This window comes from Mustela erminea, chromosome 3 (assembly GCF_009829155.1).
Source record: "Mustela erminea isolate mMusErm1 chromosome 3, mMusErm1.Pri, whole genome shotgun sequence".
NCBI lineage: Eukaryota > Metazoa > Chordata > Mammalia > Carnivora > Mustelidae > Mustela > Mustela erminea.
In genome coordinates this window covers 153,017,561-153,030,739 of record NC_045616.1, presented here as the reverse complement: position 1 = coordinate 153,030,739, position 13,179 = coordinate 153,017,561, and the positions used below count along the sequence as shown (strand labels likewise).

Genomic DNA, 13,179 nt, shown 5'->3' with positions numbered 1-13,179 from the left:
ATGAAAAATATGTAGTGCTTTTCTTTCCACTTTCCACTTTTATCTTTTGCTTATTTCTTTGGCTACTGTGAATGCTTTTATTTCAATGTAATTTGGGAGTTAGCTGCCAGAGTATAGAAATAATACTGAAATGTGTTTTAAAAAATGATGGCATTTTGGGACACCTGGGTGGCTCAGTGTGTTAAAGCCTCTGCCTTCGGCTCAGGTCATGATCCCAGGGTCCTGGGAGCCCCTTCAGGCTCTTTGCCCAGCAGGGAGCCTGCTTTCCTTCCTCTCTCTCTGCCTGCCTCTGCCTACTTGTGATCTCTGTCAAATAAATAAAGTCTTAAAAAAAAAAGGATACTTTAAAAAAATAATAAAAAATGATGGCATTTTAATTAAAATTTCTTTAAGTTCATGAATGAAGTAATGACACTTTATTTTTTTTTTAAAGATTTTATTTATTTATTTGGCAGACAGAGATCAGAAGTAGGCAGAGAGGCAGGCAGAGAGAGAGGAGGAAGCAGGCTCCCTGCTGAGCAGAGAGCCTGATGCAGGGCTCTGTCCCAGGACCCTGAGATCATGACCTGAGCCGAAGGCAGAAGCTTTAACCCACTGAGCCACCCAGGTGCCCCTAAAATGACACTTTAAAATTTTTATCCTGTGAGGTAAAATTGCTGTCCAACTACATCAGAAAGTTTAAGTACAGATTCTTTGCCAAGGGCTAGATAGTATTTTTTTAACTGAAGTTTTGAGATTCAGTGTTAAAACTTTGCTCCACTGTGATTGTTTAATTCTAACAATATCTCCAGAGAAAATTATTACATTTGAATTTTAATTTGCAGATAACTCAGCAATGTAATTATATTAACTGACATGTGCCACTTAAGGCAAAATATGATGTTTATTCAGTACGAATGGCATCAACTATCATGTATGAAAGTGAACATTCTTTTAACTCCGTGTTCGACCACATTTGGTCCTGTGGCATCACTGGAGAACTGAGGGGTTTGTTTTAAATTTTATTTTGTTCTTTATAAAATACGTCTTTGAGTAAAACTACAGTTATATTTGTGTCTGTGTGTGTGAGTGGTGTGTGTGTGCGTGCACATGTCTCCGCACGCACTGCCTGGGTCACGGCCTGGGTAAAGCGGCGGCCCTTGGCTAATCGCCCCTCTGTTTTGTCGGAAGGTGAGCCAGGACGGGAAGTCGCTCCTCGACAAGCTCCAGCGGCCTCTGACCCCCGGCAGCTCCGATTCCCTGACAGCCTCTGCCAACTACTCCAAGGCCGTGCACCACGTCCTTGACGTCATCCACGAGGTGCTGCACCACCAGCGGCAGCTGGAGAACATCTGGCAGCACCGCAAGGTCCGACTGCACCAGCGGCTGCAGCTCTGTGTATTCCAGCAAGACGTGCAGCAGGTCAGTCTCTGGGCGCTTTGCCGCGGGGGGACGGAGCTGGGTGCTTGGGGAGCAGGTGCCATCCCGGGCGATCTGTGCTGAGAGCTCAAGCGGGGGAGAAGGGAGGATCGCACACATACGTACACACGCGTGCGCAGCTGCTTTGCTTTCCGTGAGTGGCCGTGGTGCTGACGATGTGTGCCCGGGCTTGCCCAGCTGCTAGCTCGCGTAGGCAGAGCACGTGCGCCAGGGCAGGGCCGCCGCTGGGTACTGGGGCATGTGTTCCTGAAGCAGGTCGTCCCCAGTTACACTGACTGCTGAGAATAGTGCCAGAGGGGCTTCCTCCTGGTTCCCTCGTAACTCCGCATCTCTCTGCTCTCCATTCCCGGAGCAGTAAGCTCCCCGCACGCCCCTTCCCACTTGGAAGGCCCTGAGGTTCCCTGTGCACTGCAGGTGCTTAAGAGGTTCGAGTCTAGTTCACAGAAAGTGGAGTTAGGACTATCAGTGTCTAAGCAGTTTTCATCTTGTTTGTTACTGTTACAAAAGTAAGCGTAAGCCTAGGCCCTAGTACTGTTCATGCCTTTCTTATGGGGTAGAGAGGATTGGCCTGCTGCCGGGGTTTTGAGGGTTAAAGCTGTGGTAGCAGGTACAGTACGGTACAACTTTTGTGAGAAATAAGATAATAGTTGTGTCCTTGCTCTAAAATAGAGGGGAAAAGGGTGTGGATGAGGTGTTGACGCTGGGGCTGGGAAGATCCTGGGGTATGTGTGCAGGGAAGCCCGAGGAGACAGTGGGCGGTCACGCTGGTAAGTCTGGAACAAAACCTCTCTCTTCCCTGAGTGCCCAGGAGCATTGCTCAGACATGTACAGGTTCAGATTTCATTCTCCCCACCTCGTGTCATCCAAGGGCCAGTGGGCTTTCCTGCTCAGTGGGCCGAGATGGTGGAGAGTCGTGCTGTGTTCCAGTGAGCACATAGACTCTCCTGTATTTCATTGAACGTCATTCTTCACATAATGTGAGCCTGGTGAGTTCAGAATACTTTAAATTGCTCTATAACTTTTTTAATTTTCACATACAGTGCTTTGATTCTGCTTATGGGTGTTTGAGTTCTCTGAAGATTCCATGTACCACGTGCCTCAAAAATGATCATTTTGATGTTATTCATGTTTCTTTCCAATGCTCTTTTAATTAAAGAGGATAATTGCCAGGGAAAGAATATAGCTTAGGGAGTGAACAGGGAGAGTCAATGTCAGGGAGTTATTTGTGAGAAAAGAGGTGTTGTGGTTGAAAGCATGAATATTAGCTTCTCCTAATTGTCTAAAAACTTTTATAGACCATGAAGTGTTAATAGTTTCAGTGCAATTATTCAAAGATTTTCCCACTCACCTCTCTGTCCCTTGGATCAAGTGTTCTTTACACACGCATGGACCAGCATGCCTTCTGGACTTATGTCTGAAGCAGCAGCAGGGGCTCCCCTTCCCGGGTCACCCCAACTTTGAGGGCTCCACAGGGTGCCAGGCGCATGAGAATAAGCCACTGGGCAGTCTTTGGTGGGGGGAGGCACCTTTGGGAATAGGCTGAGGAGTCTAGCCATCTAATTTGGCACCAAGTACTTAATGCCCTTGAATTTGAAACACCAAACATTACATTTTATATGTAGAAAGGTAATTATGATAATTATGAGACCAGTTCTTTAAGCTATATATATTTTTTTTTCTCAAACATCAGTAGGTTGGGTTGGATGTCAGCGGGAGAAAGTGTTTTGCAATACACATAATGCATATATGGTCCTATTAGCATTCCATAGAAAATAGATAATTGCTCTTTAAGGGAAACATTCTTTTGATTAAATGATCTGGAATGGTCTGGACATGTTATGCAAACAGGAAATTGCTGTGTAGGCTTGACTTGTGGAGCAAGAACTGAAGTTGATAAGATTACGCAAAGTAAGCCCTTTACCTCGAAGGAGTCCATAGGATGTCAGAACCAACAGTGTGTTTCTGAAACTGAAGCAATTATAACACGTGGAAATTTTTGCTATTTTGAACATAGAGACTGGGAGAGGTAAGCTGAGAATAAATGGGAAAAAAACAAACAAACAACCAGTAGTCCTTATCAAAGACATTGTCAGCCGAAGGTAAATTTGTAAAGATGAACACAAAATCTACAAAAAATATTAAGTCCACTAGGTACCACAGGTGCTTTTAAAACTGCTTGGTTGTTTTGAATAATGCAAAGGCATCCATAAATCCTGCTGAGAGAAGTGATGGAATGATGACACTTTTATGGGAACAGCCCTCCCAAAGAAAACAGAGGACGTGCTTGTTTGTGGAAAAATCTTCCAAAGAATAGAAGCCAGAGGGTCAGTAGTGTGTTCTCCAGGAAGAATGGCATGATCTTCGAAGCATGAATAATTTTGGTTTAGTGTTCAATTTTTTTTTTCACAAGGTAAGGGAATGTTCTGATTCTGCATGGAAGGTGTTTCAGATACCCAGACGCTGGGTGGGGGCAGGGGCGGGGAGGCCCCTGCTGCCGGGCCCCTTGCCTTTGGAGGAGTGGGCTAGGGACGGACTCAGACACACATGCTGCCTGCTGGCAAGTAGAACCCTTCGTCACTGTTCACTGGAAAAGAAAACCAATACCCTGCCACCTTTCTTGTTGGTAGAGCAATGGATGTGTTCCCATTGCCTTGCGTTCACTGTTGGAGCCGCCCTCCGTGGGTTGTGCTTGCGTTCCTGCCGTGCAGTGATCTCCAGGGTCGCTCCTCCGGCAGCAGTTTGGCTGACCTTGTTCAAGGGCGAAGATGTGTGTGGAAGTAGCCCACGGTGGTCTGCTCGCCCGCTTCTTTTCCTCCTCCCGCTGCAGTCCGCCTGCCTCTCACACGGGTGCCAGTTACTCACTCCAGCACGTTGGGCAAGGTGGATGGGCCCCAGAATTCCCTTTCCTGAAGTAGGCAGCCCTCCCCAAGAAAGCCTCCCACCGCCACCCCCACCCGCGAGTGTGAACGTCACCCCTTTGAGTTACTTCATGGAAGAACTCCTTCCAGGCTGATGTGGGGCCATTAACTGAGAAAACAGTGAAACAAATCCAGTATCTTCTAGATTCTTCTCACCCACATTTCATTCCTTTTTCTTTTTCAAATGTGTGACAGTCAGACATACAGAGGTAACTGTGTTGCATATGTCAAAGGTCTTTTTCTCCAGGAATTGTAATCTAGTAAAAGCAGATCATTTGATAGTCTAATAAATTATACCATAACATGCTCAGATTTAGTGTTTAATGCCTCTGGTTGTTGCCAGGTGTAATTTCGCTCAGGCGTGGATGTGAGTCATGCCTCCGACGGGGTTTGCTGGCGTGAGGGAGTGAGGGAGGAGGGAGCTCGCCGCCCTCCTCCATGTTACCTGCCTACCTTGCTCAGGCATCTTGAGGGTGACTATCTGTGCTTCAATGATTTGTGCAAACAGGGGGGTTCCAGAAAGCCTCGTCCGTCTCCGTGTCAAATGTCAGGGGTCTGGTATACAGGGCAAGTGAGGAGACCCGTAACAGAGGCGCAGGTTGTGAACACCTTCATGGGAGAGGTAGGTTTGGAGCTGCTCGTTGAAGGATAGGTAGGAAGTCAGCAGGCCGAGGACCGGGCAGCGGGAACTGCGCTGAGATTCGAGGCCCAGAAGGCCAGGGCCTGTCCACAGAGCGGCAGGCAGCCCGGCGTGGGGTGTGGAGGTAGGAGACGGGGCAGGTGCTGGGAAGGTGACCTCATGATGAAAGCTTGCGACGTGGCTCTGTAAGCCTCGGGATGCCAGTGAAGGGGCGCAGCGCACCTTGCCTGAGTGCTGTATGTGGGTGCCAGGGCCTGGGTGACGTGTGAGTGGCTTTGAGGCTTACGTGAGGAACATGTACGTGGCATCCGGCTTGTCTCCGTGCTTCGGGGGCTTACTCACGGGTCCGTTGCTTGCCTCTCTGACTCTCATAGCCGCTCTGTTGACCCAGCGCTTCCCCCCTGCTCTGCTGAGCTCACACCAGGCAGGGCCTGTGCCTCGTGCATTTTGACGTGAAGCTCTGGGCGGTGGGGGGTGGAGGACAGGATGCTGCATGGGTTAGAGCGCTTGCCCTGTTTGCAGTGAGGCGAGTGAGGTGAAGGGAGGGAGCCCGCAGTTGAGGAGACCGGCTGAGTCCCCTCGCGGCCGTCCGCGCGGGTCGCGGAGGAGTCGTGCAGAGCAGCAGTGTGAGGTCCCTGGAGCGCTGATCTGGGTTTTACTCACTGCTGTTTCCCAAGTGTCTGGGATTCAGTTCAGTAATTGTCAGATGAGTAAATGGATAGATGAAGAAATTTAAGGAATCACTCAATTTTTCTAATTAAAGATTCTTCTGGGTTAAAAGCTTATTTATTCTGGAATGGGGGTGGGTTGGCCTTATGTTGGAGACAAGTGATCTAACTAGGAGATCTGCTTGAAAGAATAGGAGTGTTGCTTGATGTTGGGGAATCAGGGGTGGCTCAGGAAGGAAGGGATAACTTCAGTGCCTGGCAATTGTGCAAATGCAGTGAGGTCTTAGTACGGATTTTGGCCACTGGAATACAAAGTGAGGGTCTTAAATGCTGCAGGGGGAGGGAAGTCAGGATATGCCATCAAGGCAAAGAAAGAGGTTTCAGGTGCCCAGAAAAGCTATTTTACTGGTTTCCCTTGGGTCCTACCTCGGCTGCTACCCTTATGCCACTAAAGGCATCTCATTGTGATGCTTGATGTAGGAGTTCTTGGTTGGTATCACCCATAATGGACCTAGCTTTTGAGCGAAGGTTTCTGAACCTCATTGTCCTTTGCTCATTAATTTAAGTCAGGAGGGTGGGTTTTTCTCGTCCCACTCACAGAATCATTATATAGCCCTAGCTACTTAACATTCTCTTCTGTTTACATTCCCACGCTCACAGTTTTGATGTGGCTGGTGATAAGAGTGGTTAGAGGATTACCATCTTTTCTGAGAGCTTCTCCACTGGAATTAGGGAGTGCTGGAGGGTAAGTGTTCGGGGAGCTGCTGGGGGCCAGTGGAGGCTGGCGCTGGTCTTCCTGGTGGGTTTAGAGCCAGCTTTAATTACCTTTTGTGATAGTGAACTCGGGAGACACTTGACTGTGAGGGTAATCTTAGTATCCAAGCTCAGAAGGAGCTAAAAGCCAACAGTGGGAGTTCAAAGGGTGGGAAATGGGTGAATTTCTTCCCCCCAAGCAGACAGAATCCAGGACTATAGGATACATGAGCTGGCTCTGTGAGCCAGCAGGACAGGGAGCTGGAGCCCAGGGAATTGGGGGGCAAATCGGAAGTGAGCAGGGAGTAGAGGTCGTCAAGTCCTTGAGGACCTCTGTGCTGAGGAGCAGGAGAGCCCAGAAAACCCCAGGCCCCGTGGGATTCCCTTTTATTGAGTGCCAGCCACATTGCCTGGGGCTCCGAAGTGGAAAATGCACAGGGATTAGCTGGACAGGGGATAGTTAACGCCTGCAGACGTGTTCAGTAACGAGACTAGCTGTGTATAAGAACTTCAGTGTCCCAGAGTAAGACCTGGACATAGGAAGATTTGGCCGGGGGTGGATAACTCTGGACTCTGTTATATTCAGTTCCAAACTAGGAATGGGAAAGATACGGATTAGCCACTATTGACAGAATAATGATTTCGTTGGAGTTTGATGGGAATATCCAAGATCAAAACTATTTCTATGAATAATAACCTACCTACCAGCCTCCTCCTTCCTTTCCTTCCTTAGCTTTTTTGTTTTCTTTAAGAAATTTCATGTACTTATGTAATTAAAACTAGGGTTATAACCATGAGAGCTGGTGATTTAAATATTTTTAGAAGATAGATGGGTAGGTAGATGATGTAAAAGTTTGAAGTTCCGCCAACTCCTCCTTTTTTATTAAGTTTTTAATTTTAATACCAGTATAGTTAGCACACAGTGTTATATTAGTTTCAGGTGTACAGTGCAGTGACTCAGCAGTTCTGTAATCACTCGGAGCTCCTCATGACAAGTGTGCTCTTCAATCCCCGTTACCTTTCCACCCTCCCCCCCCCCCCCTCTGGTAACCGTCTGTTTGTTCTCCGTAGTTCAGAATCTCTTGCTTTGTCTCTCTCTCTTTTTCTTTTCCCTTTGCTCATTGGTTTCTTAGATGCCACATATGAGTAAAACATGGTATTTGTCTTTTTCTGACTTATTTCACTTAGCATTATGCTTTTTAGCTCCATCCATGTCATTGCAAATGGCAAGATTTCATTCCTTTTAATGGCTGGATAATACTCCATTACATAGCTACACGCTTCCACTACACCTCTTTAGTAACTTGTCAGTGGACACTAGGCTGCTTCCATAATTTGACTGTTGTAAATAACGCTGCTATAAATATGAGGGTGCTTATATCCCTTTGAATTAGTGTTCCTGTATTCTTTGGGTAAATACCCAAGTAGTAGTGTGATTACTGGTTGGTAGGGTAGTTCTATTTTTAATTTTTTGAGGAAATTCTATACTGTTTTCCAGAGTGGCTACACCAGCTTGCATTCCCAGTAACCGTACAAGAGGGTTCTCCATTCTTCTGCATCCTCGCCAACATCTGTTGTCTCTTATGCTTTCAATTAGCCATTCTGACATGTTTGAGGTGGTTTCTCATTATAGTTTTGATTTGTAGTTTCTTGGTGATGAGTGATGTTGAGCATCTTTTCGTGTGTCTATTAGCCATCTGTATGTCTGCTTTGGAGGAATGTCTGTTTGAATCTTCTGCCCATTTTTAATTGGCTTATTTGTTTTTTGGGTGTTGAATTGTCTAAGTTTTTTATGTGTTTTTTGGATACTAACACTTTATCAGATAAGTCACTTGCAAATATCTTCTCCCACTCAGTAAGTTGCCTTTTAGTTTTGTTGATTGTTTCCTTCACTGTGCAGAAGTTTTTTTATTTTGATGAAGTCCCAATAATTCATTTTTGTTTTTGTTTCCTTTGCCTCTGGAGGTATATCTAGAAAAATTTTGCTATGGCCAGTGTCAGTGAAATTATTGCCTATGCTCTCTTGTAGATTTTTATGGTATCAGGTCTCACATTTAGATCTTGAATCCCCACCAAGCCCTCTGTGAGCCTTCTTCATTGACTTCATGTGTGTTCCCTTCTAGCCCAGAAAGTGTACATGGAGCACGTGTTCCTGACGTTTCATATGCTCTTGGATTAAACAAAAGTAGCTCTTAAGGTGCCTGGGTGGCTCAGTCGGTTAAGCATGTGACTCCTGATTTTAGCTCAGGTCCAGATCTCAGGGTCACGAGACTGAGCCCCGAGTCAGGCTCCCACTCATCAGAGAGTCTGCTTGAGATTCTTTCTCTCCCTCTTCCCCTCACCCCTGTGTTCAGGCTCTCCCCTCCCTCTCAGAATAAGTAAATCTTTTTCTTTTTTTTTTTAAAGTAGCTCTTGCAACACAGGTCATTGTGGTTCTGTATTCCACATTTACTGTACTATTTGCTATATATTTATGTAACTTGCTGAGGTTTTTTTTATTTAAATAGCCCATTTTTCCAAGTGAGCATTAGGCTCAGTATACTTCAGAATGTTCTAGAAACCGTATTTTTTAAAGAATATCTTTCCATATTAAGAATAATTCTATAGATTTTTAGGACAAACTTAATTCTAATTTTGGAATATAATGAATGAAGAAACAGTTCTTGGCTCCAGTGGAGAGAAATAAAGAATTGGAGGACTATCATTATTGTCAGGCACCTGTGCATGCTGGGCCTAAAAAGTTCCCTCTTCTTCGCTCAGTCCCCAAAAGCCCACAAATGTGTATTGACTGTGTCTCTCATATCTCACTGTGGAAGTTGGGCCATGCAGAGCATAGAATTTAGAGCCAGAGGCCCTCATGATCCTGTTAAGCTGAGCTCCTTATTTTCGAGTTAATAAAACTGAGAGTAGAAAAAGACCAGTGACTTGACCAAAGCTCCAGGAAGCCCAGTGGTTTTTTAACTGCTTCACAGCTTTTGACCTGAGGAGGATTGCTCACTTCTGAGCTAATCAAAGAGCAAAATTAAACTGACATGTTACTTAGGAAAGAATATTGAAGTAGAGCTTATCAGACTGGGGAAGGGCTTTCTAGAAGCTACAGTTGCTCACCACTGTGACAGTTCAGTTAGTCCCCTTGGGAGTGGGTTAGTGGGGGTGGAGAAGGCAGGGGAGAGAACCCCTCTGCACTGACTCGTGGCTTCTAGCGGTCTCAAGCCCCTCTCCCCACACTTGCCCCAGGCTGTCTCCTTCTCCTGTTCTCTGTGCAGGTGCTCAGCGAGGCTGGCCTCCACCAGAAAGGGAAGGACATGAACAAGGGTGCTGGTTTTGGGTGAAATATGCTCTGAGCTTTTGGGGAAAGGTACCAGGCAGCCTGAGAGAGGGTGTGTATGTGGAATTCAATAATACAAAACTCCGAGTATCCTTCTTTTGTGATTTTAACTTTGTGAGCAAATTTCATTAGTGGCTTAATATTGGATATCCTCACGGCAGTGATGGACACAGGCTTTCATAACAACATTCTGAAAGCGAAGGCCTCCTTTTTGGTCTCCTGTTTATGTTTAGCAAATTTGTAGTGACATTGCTTAATCACTCATTCATTGTTATAATTGTTAAAATAACGTTGATTTGATAATCCAGAAAGCCCTGATCTAAATGATTGTTTCAGGACCACTTATTTTAAAAATGGCACTGGGAAAAAAAAAATTAAAAAATAGGGAGCCCTGGAAACATGGTATGTCTGTTTCAAGATTGGCATCCCGGTGATTTAAGTGAAAACCAACAGGGGTCGAAAAAGGAAGTAACTAAATGAAACTGGGTTAATATAGGTTTTATTGGAAATGGGCAGGGAGGAAATTAATATTTTGCCACTGAAAAATCTGATTTCATATTAAAAAAGAACACACTTAGGTATTTTACAATTACCCTGGTTTTTCACTTGATTCATGTGTTTGTGTTTTGTGAACTGAATAAATGTGACTTAGAAGGGGTTCTCATTATTATTACGACAGAAAACGCTTATTCACTGATTATGTCTCCTTAAAATGATGGCTGGATTTCACAGATATTTGGATACTTTCCCTGAATACTCTTTGGATCCCGAATTCCCTGTAAAACCAGATGGCTTCTTGTGTTCTTGGTGGTTTTATGTCTGAGGTCTTATCTGTAGATGTTTTTATAAACAGCTATCCTAGAGCTAGAACTCTAATTTTAGAAATACTTTTACAGCGTTCATATAGTATCTACAAGCCATGATGTAATGTACCGACGGGTTAGAGCCTGAGTTTGGGGCTGGGAAGACCTTCACGTGAATCTCTTTTCTCAGTATTCTTTCTTGGGTGAGTCACTTCACGTCTCTGAGCCCCCATTTCTTGTTGCATAGGGACAGTAATCAAAATCCACGCTCTCGTTTGTGGCCCTTGGGGACAGATGCGTTTGGGGGTTAAGAGTTTTTCAGACTTTAGGAGTAACAGAGTGCATACAGCGTGTGATACAGGACACCCCGGGCGTCTGGGCCGTCCCCCGTAATCTGAAGGAAAGCGTGGAGATTTCTGCAGCCAAATGTACAAGGACTCTGAACTACACTAAGGGAGCCAGATCTTGGTGCCAAATGAATTTTTGAGACCAGGTTTTGAAAAAATTTTCAGAATTTCAGAGCCGTTTCAGCTTTTTTGTGGTTAAGGGACTCTGGACCTGCGTATGCGGCCTTCCCTGACAGCGTGGAATCCTCTCTCCGTAGACAACGCATGGTCTTCATGCTGTCTACGGTTGAGACACAGGTTTGTGAGAATTAGTTTCCTCTGACAGGGGTGTAGTGTTTAGTCACAAATGCTTAAGGAAGCTGTCACCGGAAACAGTAATCCAGGAGGCAGTGAGCGTGGGGTGGGGGCTCGTCCCAGAAGAGCGCGCGGGCCGTGCGGGGCGGCCGGAAGTGTGCCGTGGGGCGGGGAGGGGTGCCAGCAGCCGGTGCCCATGGCTGTACCTGAGACTTGGTGGCATTTGCTGTCCACTGTAACAGTCACTTCGGCAGAGGTCATCCCCCAGGAACCCCCAGCTGTCTGCAGACAAGAACAGCTCTTTCCTTCCAGACCCTGTTGTCCCACTTCTGTGGCCCTTGAGCCGACTCAAGAGCTGTGTAGACCAGAAGTTAAGAGCATGGACCCTCTGAGCAGACTTTCTGGGTCTTAGCCCCTGGACTGGCTCTTCCACCTGGTAGTCGAGGATCCTTGGTCCTGTGTCTCCATCTGTGAAATGGGGACGTGCTAGGTCTCCCCGCTCCAGCCCACTGTGAGGATTGATGGCTTAGCGTGCACACAGCCCAGGCCGGTGCTTGCCGCAGCAGCAGGTTCTCAGACAACGGTATAATTATTAGGGAGGAAATGAGCACAATCATACTTGCCATCATCATGATCTATCTTGTAATTACAAACAGGGAGTTAAGTTAAACTATATGTAATATGTCCCACCCATCTGACATTTTGACTTAGATGCTGAGATGGTATTTGTGTTGTGTTGGTGTCTCATTTTGAAGTGACCTTGACCTTGGTGCTGTCACTGTGTCCATTAGAGGGCACTGATATACAGTGAAATGAACTCCTGGCACAGCATCTGCCCAGAGAGGGAGGTGGCATTGGCTCCCAGCTTTGCTCTTCTGCCCAGGAACCAGGTAGCCTGTGGGAAGGGATCACTTTTGTACTTTTCCTCCAATCTAGCAGCAGCACCACAAATCCTGGGCCAGTGTGTTTCTGAGGCTGGGGTCACAAGAGGACAGCTGCTGGCTACAGCTGAGGTCAGGGAAGTGGCTGACTGGAAGAGGTTGATGAAGCCCCTGATTTGCAAGTATTTTTATGTTTTAAATGGAGGAGATTCTGCAGGCGTGTCTTTGAGATGCTGTTTGGACAGCTCTATTGGTTCAGGATTCCTGGGCAATCTGAGGAGTGTTCTCAGACTTGTAAAAGAAGCAAAAGCTTCGTGGGGTATTTGGTTATGAACGTGAGCTGGATTGCATAATTGTCTGCTACTATTTTTTTTTTAAGTGCTTGGCGTTCATACACCTTTGAATTACTTTCATGTTTGTTGGAAATAAATTTTTACTTGGTATTTACAATTCTGTCTAAAGGAGCCTCTAATGAAAGAGAAATTGTAACTCTAAGCGCTTGGTTCATAGTAGTAGCTTTAATTTCCAACTTTCGCTCCCTGAAAGACTTCTTGGGCTTCAAAACCAAACTTTTATTATTTTAAATATACTGTATTTTGCTTCCTCAGCCGTTTCTACCAAATAATGTTTATGTTTTACTTTTTGAAATTGTGCCCTTATTTCAAGTCTTTATTTTGTTGCTGGTGATTATCAGATTTACTGCTTGCAAGTGGCTTAATTTTTCTTTTGACAGTCAAGTTGAGGAATATGCAAAATATATAGTTAGAAAGATCTCGGGGCACCTGGGTGGCTCAGTGGGTTAAAGCCTTTGCCTTAGGCTCAGGTCATGATCCCAGTGTCCTGGGATGGAGCCCCACATTGGGCTCTTTGCTCAGTGGGGAGCCTGCCTCCACCTCTCTCTCTCTGCCCGCCTCTCAGCCTAGTTGTGATCTCTATCTGTCAAATAAATAAGTAAAATCTTTAAAAAAAAAAAAAAAAAGGAAAAGAAAGAAAGATCTCTTAGCCTTTTCTGACAGTCAGGGAAGACTGTAGCTTAGGTGTACTTACGTGTCTTTAAGTTCTTTTCAAGCCTAAAATATTTGATCCTTGTCTCCTGTGTGGTATTGGCGCCATGCCAGGAGGCACATT

General features: G+C 45.7%; 1 protein-coding gene across 3 annotated transcripts in view; it reads left to right on the top strand.

The window, feature by feature from the left end:
- TRIO (trio Rho guanine nucleotide exchange factor) overlaps positions 1-13,179 on the top strand; it is a 224,702-nt gene that overhangs the window by 43,749 nt on the left and 167,774 nt on the right. For all 3 annotated transcript variants that reach the window (XM_032337739.1, XM_032337740.1, XM_032337741.1), the window contains exon 8: positions 1,171-1,401. In XM_032337739.1, the coding sequence (XP_032193630.1) occupies positions 1,171-1,401 (231 nt within the window). The remainder of the gene's footprint in view (positions 1-1,170; positions 1,402-13,179) is intronic.